Source organism: Rana temporaria, chromosome 12, assembly GCF_905171775.1.
Source record: "Rana temporaria chromosome 12, aRanTem1.1, whole genome shotgun sequence".
NCBI lineage: Eukaryota > Metazoa > Chordata > Amphibia > Anura > Ranidae > Rana > Rana temporaria.
The window spans coordinates 147,266,111-147,292,512 of record NC_053500.1 but is presented as its reverse complement, the minus strand read 5'-3'; the positions used below and the strand labels follow the sequence as shown (position 1 = coordinate 147,292,512).

The 26,402-nt window shown below is 57.1% G+C and overlaps 1 protein-coding gene across 2 annotated transcripts in view; it reads right to left on the bottom strand.

The window, feature by feature from the left end:
- The window catches only part of ELAC2 (elaC ribonuclease Z 2), a 36,470-nt gene extending 11,756 nt beyond the window's left edge, over window positions 1–24,714 (bottom strand). Inside the window, exons 1-12 of one of the 2 annotated variants that reach the window (XM_040331158.1) lie at window positions 24,390–24,714; window positions 22,157–22,207; window positions 22,007–22,077; window positions 17,025–17,089; window positions 13,299–13,356; window positions 11,799–11,867; window positions 9,284–9,376; window positions 8,377–8,432; window positions 8,217–8,275; window positions 3,698–3,770; window positions 3,502–3,614; window positions 711–809 (exon numbers count right to left, since the gene is read on the bottom strand). In XM_040331158.1, the coding sequence (XP_040187092.1) occupies window positions 711–809; window positions 3,502–3,614; window positions 3,698–3,770; window positions 8,217–8,275; window positions 8,377–8,432; window positions 9,284–9,376; window positions 11,799–11,867; window positions 13,299–13,356; window positions 17,025–17,089; window positions 22,007–22,077; window positions 22,157–22,207; window positions 24,390–24,631 (1,049 nt within the window). In that variant the 5' untranslated portion in view covers window positions 24,632–24,714. Of the gene's footprint in view, window positions 1–710; window positions 810–3,501; window positions 3,615–3,697; window positions 3,771–8,216; window positions 8,276–8,376; window positions 8,433–9,283; window positions 9,377–11,798; window positions 11,868–13,298; window positions 13,357–17,024; window positions 17,090–22,006; window positions 22,078–22,156; window positions 22,208–24,294; window positions 24,352–24,389 lie in introns of those variants that run through there. The other variant, XM_040331159.1, reaches the window with a different exon arrangement.
- Between the last annotated feature and the right edge of the window lie 1,688 nt (window positions 24,715–26,402).

The following is a 26,402-nucleotide window of genomic DNA, read 5'->3' as shown; positions in this document are numbered from 1 at the left end:
CCTATTTTGTAGACGCTATAACTTTTGCGCAAACCAAACGCTCATTGCGATTTTTTTTACCAAAAATATGTAGAAGAATACGTATCGGCCTAAACTGAGGGAAAAAAAAGTTTTTTTATATATTTTTTGGGGGGATATTTATTATAGCAAAAAGTAAAAAAATATTGCATCCCCTCCCCCCCCCAAAAAATTGTCGCTCTATTTTTGTTTACAGCGCAAAAAATAAAAAAAAACGCAGAGGTGATCAAATACCACCAAAATAAATCTCTATTTCTGGAAAAAAAAAAAAATGGATGTCAATTTTGTTTGGGAGCCACGTCGCACGACCGCGCAATTGTCACTTAAAGGGACAGTGCCGAATCTCAAAAAGTGGCCAGGTCAGGAAGGGGGGTCAATTCTTCCGGGGCTGAAGTGGTTAACATAAGCAGATTGCCGTTGGACATCCACGGGAGCAGATGACCCGACAAGCGTCAGTTCATATACTAGGTACCTGATCTGGCACCGAGCGGCCGCCGTGCCGCAGGACATGTACGGTGGGCGGTCCCCAGCAAGTGGTCAAGGTAAAACACACCCTCCTGCCTTTAGAACCACTTTAATAAAATACACAGAACGTCAGACTTGGAGGACGGAACCCGGACTTAAAAATAATAAAAAAATATATAATAATAATAATAATAATAATAATAATAATAATAATAAAAAACACTCACCGCTCCATCCAGTTCCGGTAGCTGCTGCAGTGGAGAATGTGTTCCGGGGTCATGTGGACGATCAGATCGACTCCGCCCTCCGAATTCCCCTCCTGGTGTCTGAAACACAAACCAATCACCACCGTTCATTCCAGAGCTGGTCACTATGATGTCACCAACGCCGCATTCACACCTGAGCGCTTCAAAGATCCAAAACGCATTTTTATTCTCATAGACATTAAAAGAAACGCACCATTCGCGCGTTTTTTCTGCTCAATTATTTATTTTAAATAAAACAGCAATAATATATGAATAAATAAAATGTAAATTAAATACACAAATAACAAGCTAAATGTAAAATAATAATGTGCAATTATACATTAATAATTACGGTAACCTTTTACCTTAAAAAAAAAGGAATATATATATATAAAAATAATAATAAAATGACAACAAAAATAAATTGCTGAGCGCCCCCCCCCCTCTGGTGAAAGGCGGTATTGCAGAGCACTGTGTGCCCCCCCCCCCCTCTGGTGAAAGGCGGTATTGCAGAGCACTGTGCGCCCCCCCCCCCCCTCTGGTGAAAGGCGGTATTGCAGAGCACTGTGCGCCCCCCCCCCCCCCCTCTGGTGAAAGGCGGGTATTGCAGAGCACTGTGCGCCCCCCCCTCTGGTGAAAGGCGGTATTGCAGAGCACTGTGTGCCCCCCCCCCCTCTGGTGAAAGGCGGTATTGCAGAGCACTGTGCGCCCCCCCCCTCTGGTGAAAGGCGGTATTGCAGAGCACTGTGTGCCCCCCCCCCCTCTGGTGAAAGGCGGTATTGCAGAGCACTGTGCGCCCCCCCCCCCCCTCTGGTGAAAGGCGGTATTGCAGAGCACTGTGCGCCCCCCCCCCCCCCTCTGGTGAAAGGCGGTATTGCAGAGCACTGTGCGCCCCCCCCTCTGGTGAAAGGCGGTATTGCAGAGCACTGTGTGCCCCCCCCCCCTCTGGTGAAAGGCGGTATTGCAGAGCACTGTGCGCCCCCCCCCTCTGGTGAAAGGCGGTATTGCAGAGCACTGTGTGCCCCCCCCTCTGGTGAAAGGCGGTATTGCAGAGCACTGTGCGCCCCCCCCCCCCCTCTGGTGAAAGGCGGTATTGCAGAGCACTGTGCGCCCCCCCCCCCCCCCCCTCTGGTGAAAGGCGGTATTGCAGAGCACTGTGCGCCCCCCCCCCCCCCTCTGGTGAAAGGCGGTATTGCAGAGCACTGTGTGCCCCCCCCCCCCTCTGGTGAAAGGCGGTATTGCAGGGCACTGTGTGCCCCCCCCCCTCTGGTGAAAGGCGGTATTGCAGAGCACTGTGTGCCCCCTCTGGTGAAAGGCGGTATTGCAGAGCACTGTGTGCCCCCCCCCCTCTGGTGAAAGGCGGTATTGCAGAGCACTGTGTGCCCCCCCCCCTCTGGTGAAAGGCGGTATTGCAGAGCACTGTGTGCCCCCCCCCCTCTGGTGAAAGGCGGTATTGCAGAGCACTGTGCGCCCCCCCCCCTCTGGTGAAAGGCGGTATTGCAGAGCACTGTGCGCCCCCCCCCCCCCCTCTGGTGAAAGGCGGTATTGCAGAGCACTGTGCGCCCCCCCCCCTCTGGTGAAAGGCGGTATTGCAGAGCACTGTGCGCCCCCCCCTCTGGTGAAAGGCGGTATTGCAGAGCACTGTGTGCCCCCCCCCTCTGGTGAAAGGCGGTATTGCAGAGCACTGTGTGCCCCCCCCCCCCCTCTGGTGAAAGGCGGTATTGCAGAGCACTGTGTGCCCCCCCCCCCCCTCTGGTGAAAGGCGGTATTGCAGAGCACTGCGTGCCCCCCCCTCTGGTGAAAGGCGGTATTGCAGAGCACTGTGTGCCCCCCCCCCCCCTGGTGAAAGGCGGTATTGCAGAGCACTGTGTGCCCCCCCCCCCTCTGGTGAAAGGCGGTATTGCAGAGCACTGCGTGCCCCCCCCTCTGGTGAAAGGCGGTATTGCAGAGCACTGTGTGCCCCCCCCCCTCTGGTGAAAGGCGGTATTGCAGATCACTGTGCGCCCCCACCACTGACCTCACCAGAAACACGGCCCTACTGTCAGGGGACACGCCGGAGAAGAATTGGCAAAAGCTCTGGCATGTTAGCCAACACCCAATATGGGCGTACCCGTGTGTGCCCGCATAAATGGGCGAACGCCACAAGCGCTACATCCTGGCCTTTAAAGGGATGCCCAACGCTCACAGACACCGCCGACTGGTCTTCAGTTTCCTGTTCCCTTGCTTAGGCTTCCGATAACCCGTTACTGACCCGGCTTGTTCTTGGATTCCTCTCGTCTCTGACCTCGGACTGCCCCCTGATCTGCCCATCTCCTCTCCTGGGTATGACCGCGGCTCGCCCAACCACGTCTCCGACATCCGATCCGCTGACCACCGACCTCTGCAACCGTCCCCGACTACGTCTTCAGCTGGGCCCGGTCTGCTGTGGGCCGCCTTGGTGCCAGCCTGCTGTACAAACCTGCCGCTGCAGTACTCACCTACCGTATCCAGCCTGCTGCTCCAACTCGCAGTACTCACCTACAGTAACCAGCCTGCTGCACCTACCACTGCAACCCACTGTGTGCAGTCCCCACACCTCAGCTCTCCTGGGTCCTACTGCTCACCTCCTCATCTGGTATCCACTTTGCAGAGAGGGATCTCCACACCACCACCTCTCCTCTGCGGCACAGCCGGCAATCCCCGCCACCACCACCAGGGACACCGAGAGCACCCAGCCACAGGGAGAGCCCTCTCCGCTTCTTCGGTTTCAGGACCCGGCACGTGACACACCTACCTCTTCAATGTCTCGTTCTCAATCATGGGAGTTATGAAGTCTTCAGTTGGACATTCCACCACAAGAAACCTGGGGCCCGGGATGTCCGGACTCAGGACATCAGCCGGGGAAATCTAAAAAAATAAAAAAATAATCATTTTTAAACAACAGGTGTTATTGAGTTATTGAAGCGTCGCTCGGGAACGATGGTCCTCACCTCTTTGCCCTGGTATGTGACGCTGTTCCCAGATTTAAGCTCTGAGATGAGCACTCCGATCTCTCGGGTCCCTCTGCATACAGAAAACAGGCGTGTTAAAGTGTGTGAGGCGGGGAGGATAAAAATCCATTACAGTAAAACCTCGGATTGAGAGGATAATTCGTTCCGGAAACACGCTTGTAATCCAAAGCATGCCAACGGCGGGGGGACAAGGAGGAAAGAGGGAGCCAACAGCGGGGGGACAAGGAGGAAAGAGGGAGCCAGCGGCGGGGGGACAAGGAGGAAAGAGGGAGCCAACGGCGGGGGGACAAGGAGGAAAGAGGGAGCCAACGGCGGGGGGACAAGGAGGAAAGAGGGAGCCAACAGCGGGGGGACAAGGAGGAAAGAGGGAGCCAGCGGCGGGGGGACAAGGAGGAAAGAGGGAGCCAGCGGCGGGGGGACAAGGAGGAAAGAGGGAGCCAGCGGCGGGGGGACAAGGAGGAAAGAGGGAGCCAGCGGCGGGGGGACAAGGAGGAAAGAGGGAGCCAACAGCGGGGGGACAAGGAGGAAAGAGGGAGCCAACAGCGGGGGGACAAGGAGGAAAGAGGGAGCCAACAGCGGGGGGACAAGGAGGAAAGAGGGAGCCAACAGCGGGGGGACAAGGAGGAAAGAGGGAGCCAACAACGGGGGGACAAGGAGGAAAGAGGGAGCCAACAGCGGGGGGACAAGGAGGAAAGAGGGAGCCAGCGGCGGGGGGACAAGGAGGAAAGAGGGAGCCAACAGCGGGGGGACAAGGAGGAAAGAGGGAGCCAACAGCGGGGGGACAAGGAGGAAAGAGGGAGCCAGCGGCGGGGGGACAAGGAGGAAAGAGGGAGCCAACAGCGGGGGGACAAGGAGGAAAGAGGGAGCCAACAGCGGGGGGACAAGGAGGAAAGAGGGAGCCAACAGCGGGGGGACAAGGAGGAAAGAGGGAGCCAACAGCGGGGGGACAAGGAGGAAAGAGGGAGCCAACAGCGGGGGGACAAGGAGGAAAGAGGGAGCCAACAGCGGGGGGACAAGGAGGAAAGAGGGAGCCAACAGCGGGGGGACAAGGAGGAAAGAGGGAGCCAACAGCGGGGGGACAAGGAGGAAAGAGGGAGCCAGCGGCGGGGGGACAAGGAGGAAAGAGGGAGCCAACAGCGGGGGGACAAGGAGGAAAGAGGGAGCCAACAGCGGGGGGACAAGGAGGAAAGAGGGAGCCAACAGCGGGGGGACAAGGAGGAAAGAGGGAGCCAACGGCGGGGGGACAAGGAGGAAAGAGGGAGCCAACAGCGGGGGGACAAGGAGGAAAGAGGGAGCCAGCGGCGGGGGGACAAGGAGGAAAGAGGGAGCCAACAGCGGGGGGACAAGGAGGAAAGAGGGAGCCAACAGCGGGGGGACAAGGAGGAAAGAGGGAGCCAGCGGCGGGGGGACAAGGAGGAAAGAGGGAGCCAACAGCGGGGGGACAAGGAGGAAAGAGGGAGCCAACAGCGGGGGGACAAGGAGGAAAGAGGGAGCCAACAGCGGGGGGGCCAAGGAGGAAAGAGGGAGCCAACAGCGGGGGGACAAGGAGGAAAGAGGGAGGAAAGAGGGAGCCAACGGCGGGGGGACAAGGAGGAAAGAGGGAGCCAACGGCGGGGGGACAAGGAGGAAAGAGGGAGCCAACGGCGGGGGGACAAGGAGGAAAGAGGGAGCCAACGGCGGGGGGACAAGGAGGAAAGAGGGAGCCAACAGCGGGGGGACAAGGAGGAAAGAGGGAGCCAACAGCGGGGGCACAAGAGGAAAGAGGGAGCCAACAGCGGGGGCACAAGAGGAAAGAGGGAGCCAACAGCGGGGGCACAAGAGGAAAGAGGGAGCCAACAGCGGGGGCACAAGAGGAAAGAGGGAGCCAACAGCGGGGGGGGACAAGGAGGAAAGAGGGAGCCAACAGCGGGGGGGACAAGGAGGAAAGAGGGAACCAACAGCGGGGGGACAAGGAGGAAAGAGGGAGCCAACGGCGGGGGGACAAGGAGGAAAGAGGGAGCCAACAGCGGGGGGACAAGGAGGAAAGAGGGAGGAAAGAGGGAGCCAACGGCGGGGGGACAAGGAGGAAAGAGGGAGCCAACGGCGGGGGGACAAGGAGGAAAGAGGGAGCCAACGGCGGGGGGACAAGGAGGAAAGAGGGAGCCAACGGCGGGGGGACAAGGAGGAAAGAGGGAGCCAACAGCGGGGGGACAAGGAGGAAAGAGGGAGCCAACAGCGGGGGCACAAGAGGAAAGAGGGAGCCAACAGCGGGGGCACAAGAGGAAAGAGGGAGCCAACAGCGGGGGCACAAGAGGAAAGAGGGAGCCAACAGCGGGGGCACAAGAGGAAAGAGGGAGCCAACAGCGGGGGGGGACAAGGAGGAAAGAGGGAGCCAACAGCGGGGGGGACAAGGAGGAAAGAGGGAACCAACAGCGGGGGGACAAGGAGGAAAGAGGGAGCCAACAGCAGGGGGGACAAGGAGGAAAGAGGGAGCCAACAGCGGGGGGGGGAAGGAGGATAGAGGGAGCCAACAGCAGGGGGGACAAGGAGGAAAGAGGGAGCCAACGGCGGGGGGACAAGGAGGAAAGAGGGAGCCAACAGCGGGGGGACAAGGAGGATAGAGGGAGCCAACAGCGGGGGGACAAGGAGGATAGAGGGAGCCAACGGCAGGGGGGACAAGGAGGAAAGAGGGAGCCAACAGCGGGGGGACAAGGAGGAAAGAGGGAGCCAACAGCGGGGGGACAAGGAGGAAAGAGGGAGCCAACAGCGGGGGGACAAGGAGGAAAGAGGGAGCCAACAGCGGGGGGACAAGGAGGAAAGAGGGAGCCAACAGCGGGGGGACAAGGAGGAAAGAGGGAGCCAACAGCGGGGGGACAAGGAGGAAAGAGGGAGCCAACAACGGGGGGACAAGGAGGAAAGAGGGAGCCAACAGCGGGGGGACAAGGAGGAAAGAGGGAGCCAGCGGCGGGGGGACAAGGAGGAAAGAGGGAGCCAACAGCAGGGGGGACAAGGAGGAAAGAGGGAGCCAACGGCGGGGGGACAAGGAGGAAAGAGGGAGCCAACAGCGGGGGGACAAGGAGGATAGAGGGAGCCAACAGCGGGGGGACAAGGAGGATAGAGGGAGCCAACAGCGGGGGGACAAGGAGGAAAGAGGGAGCCAACAGCGGGGGGACAAGGAGGAAAGAGGGAGCCAACAGCGGGGGGACAAGGAGGAAAGAGGGAGCCAACAGCGGGGGGACAAGGAGGAAAGAGGGAGCCAACAGCGGGGGGACAAGGAGGAAAGAGGGAGCCAACAACGGGGGGACAAGGAGGAAAGAGGGAGCCAACAGCGGGGGGACAAGGAGGAAAGAGGGAGCCAGCGGCGGGGGGACAAGGAGGAAAGAGGGAGCCAACAGCGGGGGGACAAGGAGGAAAGAGGGAGCCAACAGCGGGGGGACAAGGAGGAAAGAGGGAGCCAGCGGCGGGGGGACAAGGAGGAAAGAGGGAGCCAACAGCGGGGGGACAAGGAGGAAAGAGGGAGCCAACAGCGGGGGGACAAGGAGGAAAGAGGGAGCCAACAGCGGGGGGACAAGGAGGAAAGAGGGAGCCAACAGCGGGGGGACAAGGAGGAAAGAGGGAGCCAACAGCGGGGGGACAAGGAGGAAAGAGGGAGCCAACAGCGGGGGGACAAGGAGGAAAGAGGGAGCCAACAGCGGGGGGACAAGGAGGAAAGAGGGAGCCAACAGCGGGGGGACAAGGAGGAAAGAGGGAGCCAACAGCGGGGGGACAAGGAGGAAAGAGGGAGCCAACAGCGGGGGGACAAGGAGGAAAGAGGGAGCCAGCGGCGGGGGGACAAGGAGGAAAGAGGGAGCCAACAGCGGGGGGACAAGGAGGAAAGAGGGAGCCAACAGCGGGGGGACAAGGAGGAAAGAGGGAGCCAACAGCGGGGGGACAAGGAGGAAAGAGGGAGCCAACAGCGGGGGGACAAGGAGGAAAGAGGGAGCCAACAGCGGGGGGACAAGGAGGAAAGAGGGAGCCAGCGGCGGGGGGACAAGGAGGAAAGAGGGAGCCAACAGCGGGGGGACAAGGAGGAAAGAGGGAGCCAACAGCGGGGGGGGGAAGGAGGATAGAGGGAGCCAACAGCAGGGGGGACAAGGAGGAAAGAGGGAGCCAACGGCGGGGGGACAAGGAGGAAAGAGGGAGCCAACAGCGGGGGGACAAGGAGGATAGAGGGAGCCAACAGCGGGGGGACAAGGAGGATAGAGGGAGCCAACGGCAGGGGGGACAAGGAGGAAAGAGGGAGCCAACAGCGGGGGGACAAGGAGGAAAGAGGGAGCCAACAGCGGGGGGACAAGGAGGATAGAGGGAGCCAACGGCAGGGGGGACAAGGAGGAAAGAGGGAGCCAACAGCGGGGGGACAAGGAGGATAGAGGGAGCCAACAGCGGGGGGACAGAGATGACAGTTGCTCTATAAAAATCAAATGCACCCTGGTGTTGGGATCTCAGGTTTTTCCCGCCCTTTACAATAAAAGATACGTACACAGGAAGTCCGATCTCCTTCGCTTTGGCAACCAGGAAATGTCCTTTTTTGTCATGAACCTTACAGACAAGAGAAGAATAAAATGAAATCACACGATTCAAATAAACATTAAATATTTGGCGATATTATTTTGGACGCAAATAGAAAACAGAACCCTCACCTTACAGACAAAAGAAATGACGCACGGCGGGCCTCTGTCAGCTGTTCTTCGTTGGTCTACAACAAAATGGAGGAAAAAGAAGACCAATTTAGAGGCATGGATAGAATCAGGACCGATATCCCCCAATCACAAGAAGAAGCCCCGAGCACAGTGATAGGGGGGTGTGGTCACATTCCGCTCCCCATCACAGAATGATACGGAAGTCACGTTCCGTCGCCGCCATCTTGCTACACCCCACACTCCTGCATCGGCGCTTTTAACTCCTTCTTTGGGGTTAACCACTTGGCACCCCCAGGCCGTCATATGAAGTCCTGGACTTTGTGGGACTATATCTGAATGATGGGAGGAGCTACAGGCATCATCACCCGGCGATTCCGTACACCATAAGAACGATCTTAGTGGACGTCCCCCCCCCCCCCCCCCCCCCCCCCGCCGCCCCCCCCCGCCGCCCCCTCGATGTTGAGCATAGACCTGGACCTTACGGTCACCAGAGTCTCTCTGATCGTTCGGAGGCCGGGCGCGATGTTATGAAAATTTGATCACCTTTATTCCTATTACAAGGAATGTAAACATCCCTCGTCATAGGAATAAGCATGACAGGTCCTCTTTATTATTTATTTAAAATTTTCCCTCCTAGCACAAATACACCCCCCCCCCCCCCCAAAATCAACCCCTCCTCCACATCCAACACAAATTCCCCCCCAAATCCCTAATTCTCACCCCTCTCAACACAAATTCCCCCTCCCCCAATCTACTTGTGGTGCCCCCCCCCACCTCACATACCACAGTGCCCAGGGCAGCTGCCCACCCCTTTGCCCCGGCCCTGGATGTATGATCCCCCAACGCTGCAATAAAATGATTAGAGACACTCAGCCAAGCCTCTCCCCCCCCCCCCTTCCCCCAATACCTGTAGATGTTCTCCCATCCCCCCGACCCCCGGCCTCAGCGGAGGGACTCAGGTCCAGAGGTTGGGCCGACGATTCTTTTCCACTCCCATTACCTAAATAAACAAAGATTAGGACATTCATTGGAAATTTTCAGTGGATTAAAAAAAGTTAGAGTTACTTTCGTAGTTTTGGTTACTGAACAGCGGCGGGAAGGAAGGGGGAGGGGGAATCAGAACCAGGAAGGAAGGGGGGGGGGAAATCAGAACCAGGAAGGAAGGGGGGGGGGGGGGAATCAGAACCAGGAAGGAAGGGGGGGGGGGGGGAAATCAGAACCAGGAAGGAAGGGGGGGGGGGAAATCAGAACCAGGAAGGAAGGGGGGGGGGGAATCAGAACCAGGAAGGAAGGGGGGGGGGGGGAATCAGAACCAGGAAGGAAGGGGGGGGGGATCAGAACCAGGAAGGAAGGGGGGGGGGGGAATCAGAACCAGGAAGGAAGGGGGGGGGAATCAGAACCAGGAAGGAAGGGGGGGGGGGGAGCAGAACCAGGAAGGAAGGGGGGGGGGGAATCAGAACCAGGAAGGAAGGGGGGGGGAATCAGAACCAGGAAGGAAGGGGGGGGGAATCAGAACCAGGAAGGAAGGGGGGGGGAATCAGAACCAGGAAGGAAGGGGGGGGGAATCAGAACCAGGAAGGAAGGGGGGGGGGAATCAGAACCAGGAAGGAAGGGGGGGGGGAATCAGAACCAGGGAGGGAGGGGGGGGGATCAGAACCAGGAAGGAAGGGGGGGGGGGGAATCAGAACCAGGAAGGAAGGGGGGGGGAATCAGAACCAGGAAGGAAGGGGGGGGGGAATCAGAACCAGGAAGGAAGGGGGGGGGGGAATCAGAACCAGGAAGGAAGGGGGGGGGAATCAGAACCAGGAAGGAAGGGGGGGGGAATCAGAACCAGGAAGGAAGGGGGGGGGGGGAATCAGAACCAGGAAGGAAGGGGGGGGGGAATCAGAACCAGGAAGGAAGGGGGGGGGAATCAGAACCAGGAAGGAAGGGGGGGGGAATCAGAACCAGGAAGAGGGGGGGGGGGAATCAGAACCAGGAAGGAAGGGGGGGGGGAATCAGAACCAGGAAGGAAGGGGGGGGAATCAGAACCAGGAAGGAAGGGGGGGGGGAATCAGAACCAGGAAGGAAGGGGGGGGGAATCAGAACCAGGAAGGAAGGGGGGGGGGGAAATCAGAACCAGGAAGGAAGGGGGGGGGAAATCAGAACCAGGAAGGAAGGGGTGGGAGATCAGAACCAGGAAGGAAGGAAGGGGTGGGAGATCAGAACCAGGAAGGAAGGAAGGGGTGGGAGATCAGAACCAGGAAGGAAGGAAGGAAGGGGTGGGAGATCAGAACCAGGAAGGAAGGAAGGAAGGGGTGGGAGATCAGAACCAGGAAGGAAGGAAGGAAGGGGTGGGAGATCAGAACCAGGAAGGAAGGAAGGAAGGGGGGGGAGATCAGAACCAGGAAGGAAGGAAGGAAGGGGTGGGAGATCAGAACCAGGAAGGAAGGAAGGAAGGGGTGGGAGATCAGAACCAGGAAGGAAGGAAGGAAGGGGTGGGAGATCAGAACCAGGAAGGAAGGAAGGAAGGAAGGGGTGGGAGATCAGAACCAGGAAGGAAGGAAGGAAGGAAGGGGTGGGAGATCAGAACCAGGAAGGAAGGAAGGAAGGAAGGGGTGGGAGATCAGAACCAGGAAGGAAGGAAGGAAGGAAGGAAGGGGTGGGAGATCAGAACCAGGAAGGAAGGAAGGAAGGGGTGGGAATCAGAACCAGGAAGGAAGGGGTGGGAATCAGAACCAGGAAGGAAGGGGGGGGGGGGAATCAGAACCAGGAAGGAAGGGGGGGTGTGGGAGATCAGAACAAGGAAGGAAGGGGGGGTGTGGGAGATCAGAACAAGGAAGGAAGGAAGGGGTGGGAGATCAGAACCAGGAAGGAAGGAAGGGGTGGGAGATCAGAACCAGGAAGGAAGGAAGGGGTGGGAGATCAGAACCAGGAAGGAAGGAAGGGGTGGGAGATCAAAACCAGGAAGGAAGGAAGGGGTGGGAGATCAGAACCAGGAAGGAAGGAAGGGGTGGGAGATCAGAACCAGGAAGGAAGGAAGGGGTGGGAGATCAAAACCAGGAAGGAAGGAAGGGGTGGGAGTTCAGAACCAGGAAGGAAGGAAGGGGTGGGAGATCAGAACCAGGAAGGAAGGAATGGGTGGGAGATCAGAACCAGGAAGGAAGGAATGGGTGGGAGATCAGAACCAGGAAGGAAGGAATGGGTGGGAGATCAGAACCAGGAAGGAAGGGGGGGGGGGATCAGAACCAGGAAGGAAGGGGGGGGGGGATCAGAACCAGGAAGGAAGGGGGGGGGGATCAGAACCAGGAAGGAAGGGGGGGGGGATCAGAACCAGGAAGGAAGGGGGGGGGGATCAGAACCAGGAAGGAAGGGGGGGGGGGAATCAGAACAGGAAGGAAAGGGGGGGGGGGAATCAGAACCAGGAAGGATCGATCACTTACTGAAGATCGGTACTTGGTGGACGGTCATCGTCTCGTCTTTGTACACAGGATCGGTGTAGGGATGAACCTCTGTAGAACAACAAATTTTAGCGCACAGAACATTCAAAAGAGGGACTGCAGTCTCCTCACTTCATTTGTAACAAAAACAACCACAGAAGCAGGGGAGGGGAGGGGAGAGACGACAGAGGGAGGGGAGGGGAGGGGAGAGACGACAGAGGGAGGGGAGGGGAGGGGAGAGACGACAGAGGGAGGGGAGGGGAGGGGAGAGACGACAGAGGGAGGGGAGGGGAGGGGAGGGGAGGGGAGAGACGACAGAGGGAGGGGAGGGGAGGGGAGGGGAGAGACGACAGAGGGAGGGGAGGGGAGAGACGACAGAGGGAGGGGAGGGGAGAGACGACAGAGGGAGGGGAGGGGAGAGACGACAGAGGGAGGGGAGGGGAGAGGAGAGACGACAGAGGGAGGGGAGGGGAGAGGAGAGACGACAGAGGGAGGGGAGGGGAGGGGAGAGACGACAGAGGGAGGGGAGGGGAGGGGAGAGACGACAGGGGAGGGGAGGGGAGGGGAGAGACGACAGAGGGAGGGGAGGGGAGGGGAGAGACGACAGAGGGAGGGGAGGGGAGGGGAGAGACGACAGAGGGAGGGGAGGGGAGGGGAGAGACGACAGAGGGAGGGGAGGGGAGGGGAGAGACGACAGAGGGGGGGGGGGGGGGGAGAGACGACAGAGGGAGGGGAGGGGAGAGACGACAGAGGGAGGGGAGGGAGGAGGAGAAGAGGACAGAGGGAGGGGAGGGGAGGGGAGAGACGACAGAGGGAGGGGAGGGGAGAGACGACAGAGGGAGGGGAGGGGAGGGGAGAGACGGACAGAGGGAGGGGAGGGGAGGGGAGAGACGACAGAGGGAGGGGAGGGGAGGGGAGAGACGACAGAGGGAGGGGAGGGAGAGGGGAGAGACGACAGAGGGAGGGGGGGGGGAGGGGAGAGACGACAGAGGGAGGGAGGGGGAGAGACGACAGAGGGAGGGGAGGGGGAGAGACGAAGAGGGAGGGAGGGGAGAGACGACCAGAGGGAGGGGAAGGGAGAGACGACAGAGGGAGGGGAAGGAGAGACGACCAGAGGGAGGGGGGGGGGGAGGGGAGAGACGACAGAGAGGAGGGGGAGGGGGGGGGAGAGACGGACAGAGGGAGGGGAGGGGAGGGGCGAGACGACAGAGGGAGGGGAGGGGAGAGACGACAGAGGGAGGGGAGGGGAGAGACGACAGAGGGAGGGGAGGGGAGAGACGACAGAGGGAGGGGAAGGGAGAGACGACAGAGGGAGGGGAGGGGAGAGACGACAGAGGGAGGGGAGGGGAGAGACGACAGAGGGAGGGGAGGGGAGAGACGACAGAGGGAGGGGAGGGGGGGGGGGAGGGGGGGGAGACCACCACAGAAGCCCCAGGGGGGGACCCCAGACCGGACATCTGATGCCAAATCACACAGCATGTTGTCATGGAAATAAATTCTTACCAACATTAAGACCATCTAGGGGTCCACAGTAGGTCTTGATGGCTCGCAGGAGTTTCTCCTGTGTGAAGGAGAAAAAGGGAGGACATCATTACGGAGCGCACTCCAATCTAACCGTCACAGAGGGAAACCTCGTCACAAAGAACCGTCCTGAGAGGAAAACATCGAATACTTCCCTAATCCTGCTGCCCCCACCACTAAATGCTGAGCAAACGCCCCGCAGAGGCTGCAGGGAGACCGGCACCTCTCCTCAATGCCAGCTATTCCCAGAAACGCGCTGGGTGGGGCCGGACATGCGACATCATTGCGCACACCGGTGGGAAATCTGGTAGAGCCGGGGAGCCCGATGCGCGTGGCAGGCAGGCGCGATCTCCGCTGACCACCCACGATTGCGGGCACCAGAGCAGGAACGGGGATTTGTGTCAGGAGAGGAGAAACAGATCGTGTGTTCCTAGTAGGAACGACGATCGCTCTCCTCCAGTCAGTCGTTTTCGTGCCGCTTCTCACCCCAAAGAAAGTGAAAAACTCCCGTGTTTCGTCGCTTCAAATCGCAATGAGACCCGCCGAGGGTTACACACCGAGACATTTCCCAGCAGACTACAGCCAGGCACTACAGCCAGGCACTACAGCCAGGCACTACAGCCAGGCACTACAGCCAGGCACTACAGCCAGACACTACAGCCAGACACTACAGCCAGACACTACAGCCAGACACTACAGCCAGACACTACAGCCAGACACTACAGCCAGGCACATCCTCAGCAATGGAGAAGCGTCTGGCAGTGTGGGGAGCAGGAGAGGTAAGTATTGATCATCCTTCTTTACAGATACATCGTTTATTAACCACTTCCATACCAACCACTTACGCACCTTACCGCCCAGGCCAATTTTAAGCTTTCAGCGCTGTCGCACTGAATGGCAATTGCGCGGTCATGCTACACTGTACCCAAACAAAATTGACGTCCTTTTTCCCCCACAAATAGAGCTTTCTTTTGGTGGTATTTGATCACCTCTGCGATTTTTTATTTTTGCACAACAACTAAAAAAAAAAAAGACTGAATATTGAAAAAAATTACATTTAAATTTTTTTCTGTTATTTTTTTTGTAAATAAGTAAGTTTTCTCTTTCAATTACGGGCACTGATGAGATGGCACTGATGGGCACCAATGAGATGGCACTGATGGACATCGATGAGGTAGTACTGATGGGCACAGATGAGGTGGTACTGATGGGCACAGATGAGGCGGCACTGATGGGTGGCATTGATGGGTTTCTTTATGGGTGGCACAGATGGGCACTGATAGGTGGGCACTGGGCATGATGGACACTGTGGGGTGGCACTGATGGATCCATGTTGCCAGTCAGTGCCCATTTGTGGGACCGATTGGCATCTTTTTTTTTTACTGCCCTTTTTTTTTTTTTTTCGGTGCTCCAGTGTGGCCATCCGAGGGGGGGGGGGGGGCTGCGCTGATAAAGAATCAGCGCGAACCACCCGTCAGGAGATCCGCCAATCGGCTCTCCTCTACTCGCGTCTATCAGACGCGAGTGAGGAAGAGCCGATCAACGGTTCTTCCTGTTTACTTAGTGATCAGTCATGATTGGACACGGCTGATCACGTGGTAAAGAGTCTCCGCCGGAGTCTCTTTACCGAGATCGGAGATGCAGGGTGTCAGACTGACACCCCGCATCACCGATCGCCGCACTGGGCGCCCCCACGGGCGCGGGCATGAAATCCTGCTGGACGTCAGTAGATGTCCAGTCAGGATTTCACAACCACTTCCCGGACGTCAATCTGTTACTGACCGGGCTGGAAGTGGTTAAGGAGGTTTACTTTATGCGACAAGGAAATCTGCCAGAAGATCTGATTGGCGCTTTTGCCCCATCTGAAAATGCTACTTGCTTGGCTGCCACACTGAGACGGGTGCTTCAGGTCTTTTCCAATTCATGGGACCAGCAAGGCAAACAAGCAACTCACATTTTCAGATGGTGACCAGCAGGGGCGCCATCAGGGGGGTACAGGCATTACACCTGCAAGGGGCCAAATGGTGCCCAGGAGCCCGGGGTGCCCCCCCCCCCTCCCGATCAGCTTCAGGTGAGGACATCGCGGGCGTCCTGGACAGGCAAGTGTCCTTTTTTTAAAAGTCAGCAGTTGCAGGATTTGTAGCGACTGACTTTTCTTTTTTTAATCGCCAGAACTCCACTTTAACCCCTTCCCGCCAATGGCAAAGTGGTTTCAATATCCTGAGTGGGCGTCATATGACGTCCTCAAGATATTGGGGCGCGCATCGCGGAGATCGTTGTTGCAGGGTGTCAGTCTGACTCCCAGCAACACCGATCAAGGTAAAGTGTCTCTGACGGAGGCTCTTTACCACGTGATCAGCCGTGTCCAATCACAGCTGATCACGATGTAAACAGGAAAAGCCGGTAATCGGCTTTTCCTCACTCGCGTCTGTCAGACGTAAGTAGAGGAAAGCCGATCGGCTGCTCCTCTGACAGGGGGGGGGGGGGGGGGTTGTGCTGATCGATTATCAGCACAGCCCCCCCCCCCCCCCCTAAGGATGCCCACTAGACCACCAGGGATGCCCACTAGACCACCAGGGATGCCCACTAGACCACCAGGGATGCCCACTAGACCACCAGGGATGCCCACTAGACCACCAGGGATGCCCACTAGACCACCAGGGATGCCCACTAGACCACCAGGGATGCAAAAAAAAAAAAAAAACACACACACACACACACACACACACACACACACAGGTATGCCACCCAAGACCAACAGGGATGACAATGACACAAATAATGGATGCCAATCAGTGCCCGCAATGGATGCCAATCAGTGCCCACAATGGGCATCACTGATTGGCAGGCATTGTTTTGCACCGATTGGCATCCATTAGTACAACACATATGATAGTGCCACCTATCAGTGCCCATCTATGCCCATCCGTGCCACCTATCAGTGCCCACCCATGCCGCATATTAGTGCCCATCAATGCCACATCAGTGCCACCTCATCGGTGCCCATCAGTGCCGTCTTATCAGTGCCCATCAGTGAAGGAGAAAATGTACTTATTTACAATGTTTTATAACAAACAAAGAAATAACTTTTTTTTTACATTTTCGGTCATTTTTTTTATTTTTTTTGCAGAAAATAGAAATCCCAGGAGGTGATCAAATACCAGAAGAAATCTTTATTTGTGGGAACAAAATGATAAAATGTAGTTTGGGTACAGTGTAGCACGACCGCGCAATTGTCATCCAAAGTGCAAGAGCACTGAAAGCTGAAAATTGGTCTGGGCGGGAAGGTGTACAAGTACCCCCCGGTATGGAAGGGGTTAAAAAAAAATAAAAAAAAATTGGAAATGTGAACACCAATCACCCCTCCCCCGCCTCAGTGGGCGACGAGCATTCTAAGCTCACACAGCCAATGTCGGGGTCCAGAGATGTGAAATCCGATGGCCGCTTTACCCAATTAGAATTGCTCTGATCCTTCCTGGCATCCTTAACCCTTTCCTCACTGTCACCTCCTGGACCTTTAAGAGGTTCTAAAGGCTGAATGGGAGGGGGGAGGGGCATTCCGATCATGTGACCACTCTGATTGGCAGTCACATGAATGGAAAAGCTCCCGATCGCAGGTATGCATCAGGAGATTTTCGGGGGCCACCCATTGGGCGACATCGCCACTCCGGCACAACAATGTAAAATATAAAAATGTAGATAATTTACCAGCTGAGGAGGTCCGGCCACCACACAGGACGGAAGTCCGACGTCCCTCAACGTCAGCAGCATCCCTACAGGGGGGGGGGGGGAAAGGAAGATTATAGATGAGGGAATATTGGGGGAGTCAACAATGATACAGAGGACGTCACCGGCATTAACCCCTCGCCGACCGTCCTAGAGAAAATCACACACACACAGAGGAACCTCGGATTACGTACCGCACGATGACGTCACCGGCACTAACCCCTCGCCAACCGTCCTAGAGGAAATTATACACACACAGCGGAACCTCGGATTACGTACCGCACGGTTTTGCGAGACAAAATTCACGAACCGAGTCAGGGATTTTTAAAAATAAAATGCTTGTATTGTGAAACGCGTTAGTCGCAATCCGAGGTTCCACTGTACACACACACGTTATCCTGCACTTCCAGATCTTATACACAGGGGGAGCCAATCAGAAGGTACCGTGGACTCCATGTCCGCCAGCACCCTCCGATCATTCAGGAACAGAGGGAAAACGGCGGTCTGTCTATGTAAACAAGGCAGATCGCTGTTCTGTCAATAGGAACGGCGTGGATCCGGTGTTCCTGCAAAGCATGCATGTACAGATTGGCACCGTATGACGAGGGTCATACATGTACAGAGAGATGTCGAGGGTCACACATGTACAGGGGACACTATGTACAGAGAGGTGACGAGGGTCATACATGTACAGGGGACACTATGTACAGAGAGGTGACGAGGGTCATACATGTACAGAGAGGTGACGAGGGTCATACATGTACAGAGAGGGGGCACTATGTACAGAGAGGTGACGAGGGTCATACATGTACAGGGGACACTATGTACAGAGAGGTGACGAGGGTCATACATGTACAGAGAGGTGACGAGGGTCATACATGTACAGAGAGGGGGCACTATGTACAGAGAGGTGACGAGGGTCACACATGTACAGAGAGGCGACGAGGGTCATACATGTACAGAGAGGTGACGAGGGTCATACATGTACAGAGAGATGACGAGGGTCATACATGTACAGAGAGGTGACGAGGGTCACACATGTACAGGGGACACTATGTACAGAGAGGGGACGAGGGTCACACATGTACAGAGAGGGGACGAGGGTCACACATGTACAGAGAGGGGACGAGGGTCACACATGTACAGAGAGGGGACGAGGGTCACACATGTACAGAGAGGGGGCACTATGTACAGAGGGGTGACGAGGGTCATACATGTACAGAGAGGGGACGAGGGTCACACATGTACAGAGAGGTGACGAGGGTCACACATGTACAGAGAGGTGACGAGGGTCATACATGTACAGAGAGGGGACGAGGGTCATACATGTACAGAAGGGTGACGAGGGTCACACATGTACAGAGAGGGGACGAGGGTCACACATGTACAGAGAGGGGACGAGGGTCACACATGTACAGAGAGGGGACGAGGGTCACACATGTACAGAGAGGTGACGAGGGTCATACATGTACAGAGAGGGGACGAGGGTCACACATGTACAGAGAGGTGACGAGGGTCACACATGTACAGAGAGGTGACGAGGGTCACACATGTACAGAGAGGGGACGAGGGTCACACATGTACAGAGAGGGGGCACTATGTACAGAGGGGTGACGAGGGTCATACATGTACAGAGAGGGGACGAGGGTCATACATGTACAGAGAGGTGACGAGGGTCATACATGTACAGAGAGGGGACGAGGGTCACACATGTACAGAGAGGGGACGAGGGTCACACATGTACAGAGAGGGGACGAGGGTCACACATGTACAGAGAGGGGACGAGGGTCACACATGTACAGAGAGGGGACGAGGGTCACACATGTACAGAGAGGGGGCACTATGTACAGAGGGGTGACGAGGGTCATACATGTACAGAGAGGGGACGAGGGTCATACATGTACAGAGAGGTGACGAGGGTCATACATGTACAGAGAGGGGACGAGGGTCACACATGTACAGAGAGGGGGCACTATGTACAGAGGGGTGACGAGGGTCATACATGTACAGAGAGGGGACGAGGGTCATACATGTACAGAGAGGTGACGAGGGTCATACATGTACAGAGAGGGGACGAGGGTCATACATGTACAGAGAGGGGACGAGGGTCACACATGTACAGAGAGGGGACGAGGGTCACACATGTACAGAGAGGGGGCACTATGTACAGAGGGGTGACGAGGGTCATACATGTACAGAGAGGGGACGAGGGTCATACATGTACAGAGAGGTGACGAGGGTCATACATGTACAGAGAGGGGACGAGGGTCATACATGTACAGAGAGGGGACGAGGGTCATACATGTACAGAGAGGGGACGAGGGTCATACATGTACAGAGAGGGGACGAGGGTCATACATGTACAGAGAGGGGACGAGGGTCATACATGTACAGAGAGGGGACGAGGGTCACACATGTACAGAGAGGGGACGAGGGTCACACATGTACAGAGAGGGGGCACTATGTACAGAGGGGTGACGAGGGTCATACATGTACAGAGAGGGGACGAGGGTCATACATGTACAGAGAGGGGACGAGGGTCATACATGTACAGAGAGGGGACGAGGGTCATACATGTACAGAGAGGGGACGAGGGTCATACATGTACAGAGAGGGGACGAGGGTCATACATGTACAGAGAGGGGACGAGGGTCACACATGTACAGAGAGGGGACGAGGGTCACACATGTACAGAGAGGGGGCACTATGTACAGAGGGGTGACGAGGGTCATACATGTACAGAGAGGTGACGAGGGTCATACATGTACAGACAGGGGACGAGGGTCATACATGTACAGAGGGGTGACGAGGGTCATACATGTACAGAGAGGGGACGAGGGTCACACATGTACAGAGAGGTGACGAGGGTCACACATGTACAGAGAGGGGACGAGGGTCACACATGTACAGAGAGGGGACGAGGGTCATACATGTAGAGGGGACACTATGTACAGAGAGGTGACGAGGGTCATACATGTACAGAGAGGGGACGAGGGTCATACATGTACAGAGAGGGGACGAGGGTCACACATGTACAGAGAGGGGACGAGGGTCACACATGTACAGAGAGGGGGCACTATGTACAGAGGGGTGACGAGGGTCATACATGTACAGAGAGGTGACGAGGGTCATACATGTACAGACAGGGGACGAGGGTCATACATGTACAGAGGGGTGACGAGGGTCATACATGTACAGAGAGGTGACGAGGGTCACACATGTACAGAGAGGGGACGAGGGTCACACATGTACAGAGAGGGGACGAGGGTCACACATGTAGAGGGGACACTATGTACAGAGAGGTGACGAGGGTCATACATGTACAGAGAGAGGTGACGAGGGTCACACATGTACAGAGAGAGGTGACGAGGGTCACACATGTACAGAGAGGTGACGAGGGTCACACATGTACAGAGAGGTGACGAGGGTCACACATGTACAGAGAGGTGACGAGGGTCATACATGTACAGAGAGGTGACGAGGGTCACACATGTACAGAGAGGTGACGAGGGTCATACATGTACAGACAGGTGACGAGGGTCATACATGTACAGACAGGTGACGAGGGTCATACATGTACAGGGGACACTATGTACAGACAGGTGACGAGGGTCATACATGTACAGAGAGGTGACGAGGGTCACACATGTACAGAGAGGCGACGAGGGTCATACATGTACAGAGAGGTGACGAGGGTCACACATGTACAGAGAGGCGACGAGGGTCATACATGTACAGAGAGGTGACGAGGGTCACACATGTACAGAGAGGGGACGAGGGTCATACATGTACAGACAGGTGACGAGGGTCATACATGTACAGAGAGGGGACGAGGGTCATACATGTACAGAGAGGGGACGAGGGTCACACATGTACAGAGAGGGGACGAGGGTCACACATGTACAGAGAGGTGACGAGGGTCATACATGTACAGAGAGGTGACGAGGGTCATACATGTACAGAGAGGGGACGAGGGTCACACATGTACAGGGGACACTATGTACAGAGAGGGGACGAGGGTCATACATGTACAGAGAGGGGACGAGGGTCACACATGTACAGAGAGGCGACGAGGGTCACACATGTACAGGGGACACTATGTACAGAGAGGGGACGAGGGTCATACATGTACAGAGAGGTGACGAGGGTCACACATGTACAGAGAGGTGACGAGGGTCACACATGTACAGAGAGGTGACGAGGGTCATACATGTACAGAGAGGTGACGAGGGTCATACATGTACAGAGAGGGGACGAGGGTTATACATGTACAGAGAGGGGACGAGGGTCATACATGTACAGACAGGTGACGAGGGTCATACATGTACAGAGAGGGGACGAGGGTCATACATGTACAGAGAGGGGACGAGGGTCATACATGTACAGAGAGGGGACGAGGGTCATACATGTACAGAGAGGGGACGAGGGTCATACATGTACAGACAGGTGACGAGGGTCACACATGTACAGACAGGTGACGAGGGTCATACATGTACAGAGAGGTGACGAGGGTCACACATGTACAGACAGGTGACGAGGGTCACACATGTACAGACAGGTGACGAGGGTCATACATGTACAGACAGGTGACGAGGGTCATACATGTACAGACAGGTGACGAGGGTCATACATGTACAGACAGGTGACGAGGGTCATACATGTACAGACAGGTGACGAGGGTCATACATGTACAGAGAGGTGACGAGGGTCATACATGTACAGACAGGTGACGAGGGTCATACATGTACAGAGAGGTGACGAGGGTCATACATGTACAGAGAGGTGACGAGGGTCATACATGTACAGAGAGGGGACGAGGGTCACACATGTACAGAGAGGGGACGAGGGTCATACATGTACAGAGAGGGGACGAGGGTCATACATGTACAGAGAGGTGACGAGGGTCATACATGTACAGAGAGGGGACGAGGGTCATACATGTACACGCCGATCACATGACTTGCCTGATAATCCTCCCACGTTGGACCAGTTCATTCGGGTCACAAACAAGGTGCTCAGATGGGACAACTTCAGCCTGTGATGGGAACATAGAGAGAGAATTAGATTCTTCATCATCACACGGGCAACCAATCAGAAGAGAGAAGAAATCTTACTTGTTCTCATGCATCAGCCTCTGTGTCCCTTCTCCACAATTAAACAGATACCTGCAAGAGAGGAAACACAGGGGTCACGTCACAGAGGGCACAGCGACCCAACGACTTCAGAGGGAGGGCACAGAGACCCAACGACCTCACAGGGGGGGCACAGCGACCCAACGACCTCACAGGGGTCACGTCACAGAGGGCACAGCAACCCAACAACCTCACAGGGGGGGCACAGCGCTCCAACGACCTCACAGGGGGGGGGCACAGCGCTCCAACGACCTCACAGGGGGGGGGGGCACAGCGCTCCAACGACCTCACAGGGGGGGGGGGCACAGCGCTCCAACGACCTCACAGGGGGGGGGGGGTGTACAAAGACCCAACGACCTCACGGGGGGGGGGGGGGGGCACAGAGACCCAACGACCTCACAGGGGGGGGGGGGGCACAGAGACCCAACGACCTCACGGGGGGGGGGGGGGCACAGAGACCCAACGACCTCACAAGGGGGGGGGGGCACAGAGACCCAACGACCTCACGGGGGGGGGGCACAGAGACCCAACGACCTCACGGGGGGGGGGGCACAGAGACCCAACGACCTCACGGGGGGGGGCACAGAGAGCCAATGACGTCACAGGGGGGGGGGGGGCACAGAGAGCCAATGATGTCACTGTGTCCCTAATCACATGTGGCTCCAGAATCGGCCTTCTCTATGGAAATGTAGAATTCTCCTCCCCCTAGTTGTGCCCCCCACCTTGTGGAAACCCCCCCAGGGGCCACAGACTGAGCCACACACTGGGGAGGGGGGGGGGCTTTATTTTCCCAGGACCCCTACCTGTCACCTCGCCTCCTCTCCACAATCTGAGCCCCTCCTGAACCCCAGCACCCCTCCCCCTGGGTGACCCCCAGCACCCCACCCCCTGCGTAGCCCCTCCTGACCCCCAGCACCCCTCCCCCTGGGTGACCCCCAGCACCCCTCCCCCTGGGTGACCCCCAGCACCCCTCCCCCAGGGTTACCACTCCTGACCCCAGCACCCCACCCCTCCCCCTGTGTAGCCCCTCCTGACACCAGCACCCCTCCCCCTGTGTTACCCCTTCTGACCCCCAGCACCCCTCCCCCTGTGTTACCTCTTCTGACCCCCAGCACCTCTTCCCTCCCTGTGTGACCCCCCCGACCCCCAGCACCCCTCCCCTTGTGTGACCCCTCCTGACCCCCAGCACCCCTCCCCCTGTGTGACCCCTCCTGACCCCCAGCACCCCTTCCCTCCCTGTGTGACCCCTCCTGACCCCCAGGACCCCTTCCCCTGTGTGACCCCTCCTGACCCCCAGCACCCCTTCCCTCCCTGTGTGACCCCTCCTGACCCCCAGGACCCCTCCCCCTGTGTGACCCCTCCTGACCCCCAGCACCCCTCCCCCTGTGTGACCCCTCCTGACCCCCAGCACCCCTTCCCTCCCTGTGTGACCCCTCCTGACCCCCAGGACCCCTTCCCCTGTGTGACCCCTCCTGACCCCCAGGACCCCTTCCCCTGTGTGACCCCTCCTGACCCCCAGCACCCCTTCCCTCCCTGTGTGACCCCTCCTGACCCCCAGGACCCCTCCCCCTGTGTGACCCCTCCTGACCCCCAGGACCCCTCCCCCTGTGTGACCCCTCCTGACCCCCAGCACCCCTCCCCCTGTGTGACCCCTCCTGACCCCCCAGCACCCCTCCCCCTGTGTGACCCCTCCTGACCCCCAGCACCCCTTCCCTCCCTGTGTGACCCCTCCTGACCCCCAGGACCCCTCCCCCTGTGTGACCCCTCCTGACCCCCAGCACCCCTCCCCCTGTGTGACCCCTCCTGACCCCCAGCACCCCTTCCCTCCCTGTGTGACCCCTCCTGACCCCCAGGACCCCTCCCCCTGTGTGACCCCTCCTGACCCCCAGCACCCCTCCCCCTGTGTGACCCTTCCTGACCCCCAGCACCCCTTCCCCCCCTGTGTGACCCCTCCTGACCCCCAGGACCCCTTCCCCTGTGTGACCCCTCCTGACCCCCAGGACCCCTCCCCCTGTGTGACCCCCTCCTGACCCCCAGCACCCCTTCCCTCCCTGTGTGACCCCTCCTGACCCCCCAGCACCCCTCCCCCAGTATGGCCCCTCCCCTCCTCCCCCGCTCACCGGTTGTGCTCGGAGAAGAGGTAGAGGGAGGCCCCGGTGTGACCCCCAGTATGGCCCCTCCCCTCCCCCGGTGTGGCCCCTCCTCCCCCGCTCACCGGTTGTGCTCGGAGAAGAGGTACAGGGAGGCCCCGGTGTCGCGGCTCCCGGAGGCCACCGCCTGTACATAGAAGGTGTGGGGCCCGAGGGTTCCGGTCCGGCTCAGCTTCTCCTTGTTCTTGATGTGTCGGAGGGTCTCCCGGGGCGCTTTGCTCTTGCGGGAGCTGAAGGCCCGAGCCTCGGTCTGGGACATGATAACAGACCGGCACAGGCGCCTCCACAGCAGGCCACAGATCCCCATACACACCGCCGGAACACGTGCTCCCTCACCGTCCAATCAGGACCCGGCCCTCCGTGTGACTGACAGGCATCTCTCCAATCAGAGCCCAGCGACTGACAGTCATCCGGGGGCCTGGCAACAATCCTCCAATCAGAATCACTTTCACCCAATCGCTACTCACTTCCTCTGCTAATAGTCCGCCCCTTTATTCCTGGGAATGATGGGACTTGTAGTTCTCTGGGGGGAATGATGGGACTTGTAGATCTCTGGGGGGAATGATGGGACTTGTAGATCTCTGGGGGGAAAGCCCGGACGGTACAAATCGTGAAAGACGATGCATAGTTGCCAACATTTGTCCAGGGACACTTTGCAGCACAGCTATTAATTAATTACTACACTCACTTCCCCCGAAGCTCCACCCACTACGCATAATCTTCGCCAGTGAGTGTGGTAATTAATTAATAGCTGTGCTGCAAAGTGTCCCTGGAAATTTTTTAAAAATGTTGGCAACTATGCGATGTTGCGCCGAGTAAATAGATACCTAACATGTCACGCTTTAAAATTGCGCACGCTCGTGGAATGGCGCCCAACTTCGTTACTTAAAAATCTCCATAGGCGACGCTTTGAAATTTTTTCCAGGTTACCCGTTTAGTTACAGAGGAGATCTAGAATTATCACTCTCGCTCTAACGCACGCGGCGATACTTCACACATGTGGTTTGAATGGCGTTTACATACGTGGGCGGGACTTACGTGTGCGTTCGCTTCTTCTGAGCGCGAGCTATCGGGGACAGGGGCGTTTAAAAATATATATAATTTATTTATTTTATTTTACTCTTTTTTTTTTGCATTTTATTTTTTTTGATCACTTTTATTCCTATTACAAGAAATGTAAACATCCCGTGTAATAGGAATCACTGTGACAGGTCCTCTTTATGGAGAGAGGCGGGGTCACTAAGACCTCCCTCTTCCCCCCCAGCGGGGGGCGGGGTCAATAAGACCTCCCCCACATCTCTCCTCCTCCCCCTCCCCCCACATCTCTCCTCCAGGCTGGAAAGCATGAGATCGTGATTTATTTTTTTACCGATCTCATGCTTACTAGCCCCAATCGCGGCTTTGTTTACTTCTGGAAAACCCGGGCGTGACGTCATCACATCGCGTCCCGGGCCTCCGACGGTCATAGAGATGACTGGTGACCATCTGGTCATCACTCATCTCTATTCTTCCCATCCGGCGCCGGACGATTCTTTCTCCGGGTCTCCGATGGCACGGGAGAGCCCGGGGAAGCTGGTGTGCCGTGAAGAGTCCCCAGGGACATGTGTTCTGGAGAATTTTGGTGTTTTTTTAGGTGTTTGCCGCATAGAGAAGCCTCACAGTGCAGACAGGTCCTAACAGCAGGGACAGAAGAGTCACAATAAGTACAGAGGACCCCGGTCTCCTCCGGAGTTGGCCCAGCTGGGAAAAAACACTTGTCTATGTTGCGGAGAGTTCTATTCCTCAGCAGCACTTAGTGTCTGGTTTGTATTTTGGACCCCAAGAGTAGTACCAAACCCTAAGCAATTTTGGGCTAGATTCAGCAAGAATTTACGCCGGCGTATCTATTGATACGCCGCGTAAATTCAAAGCTGCGCCGGCGTATCTTCTTTCTGTATTCAGAAAGCAAGATACGCCGAAATTAGGCAAAGATACGACGGCGTAAGAGACTTACGCCAGTCGGATCTTAGTTGCATATTTACGCTGGCCGCTAGGTGGCGCTTCCGTCGATTTCAGCGTAGAATATGCAAATGAGCTGG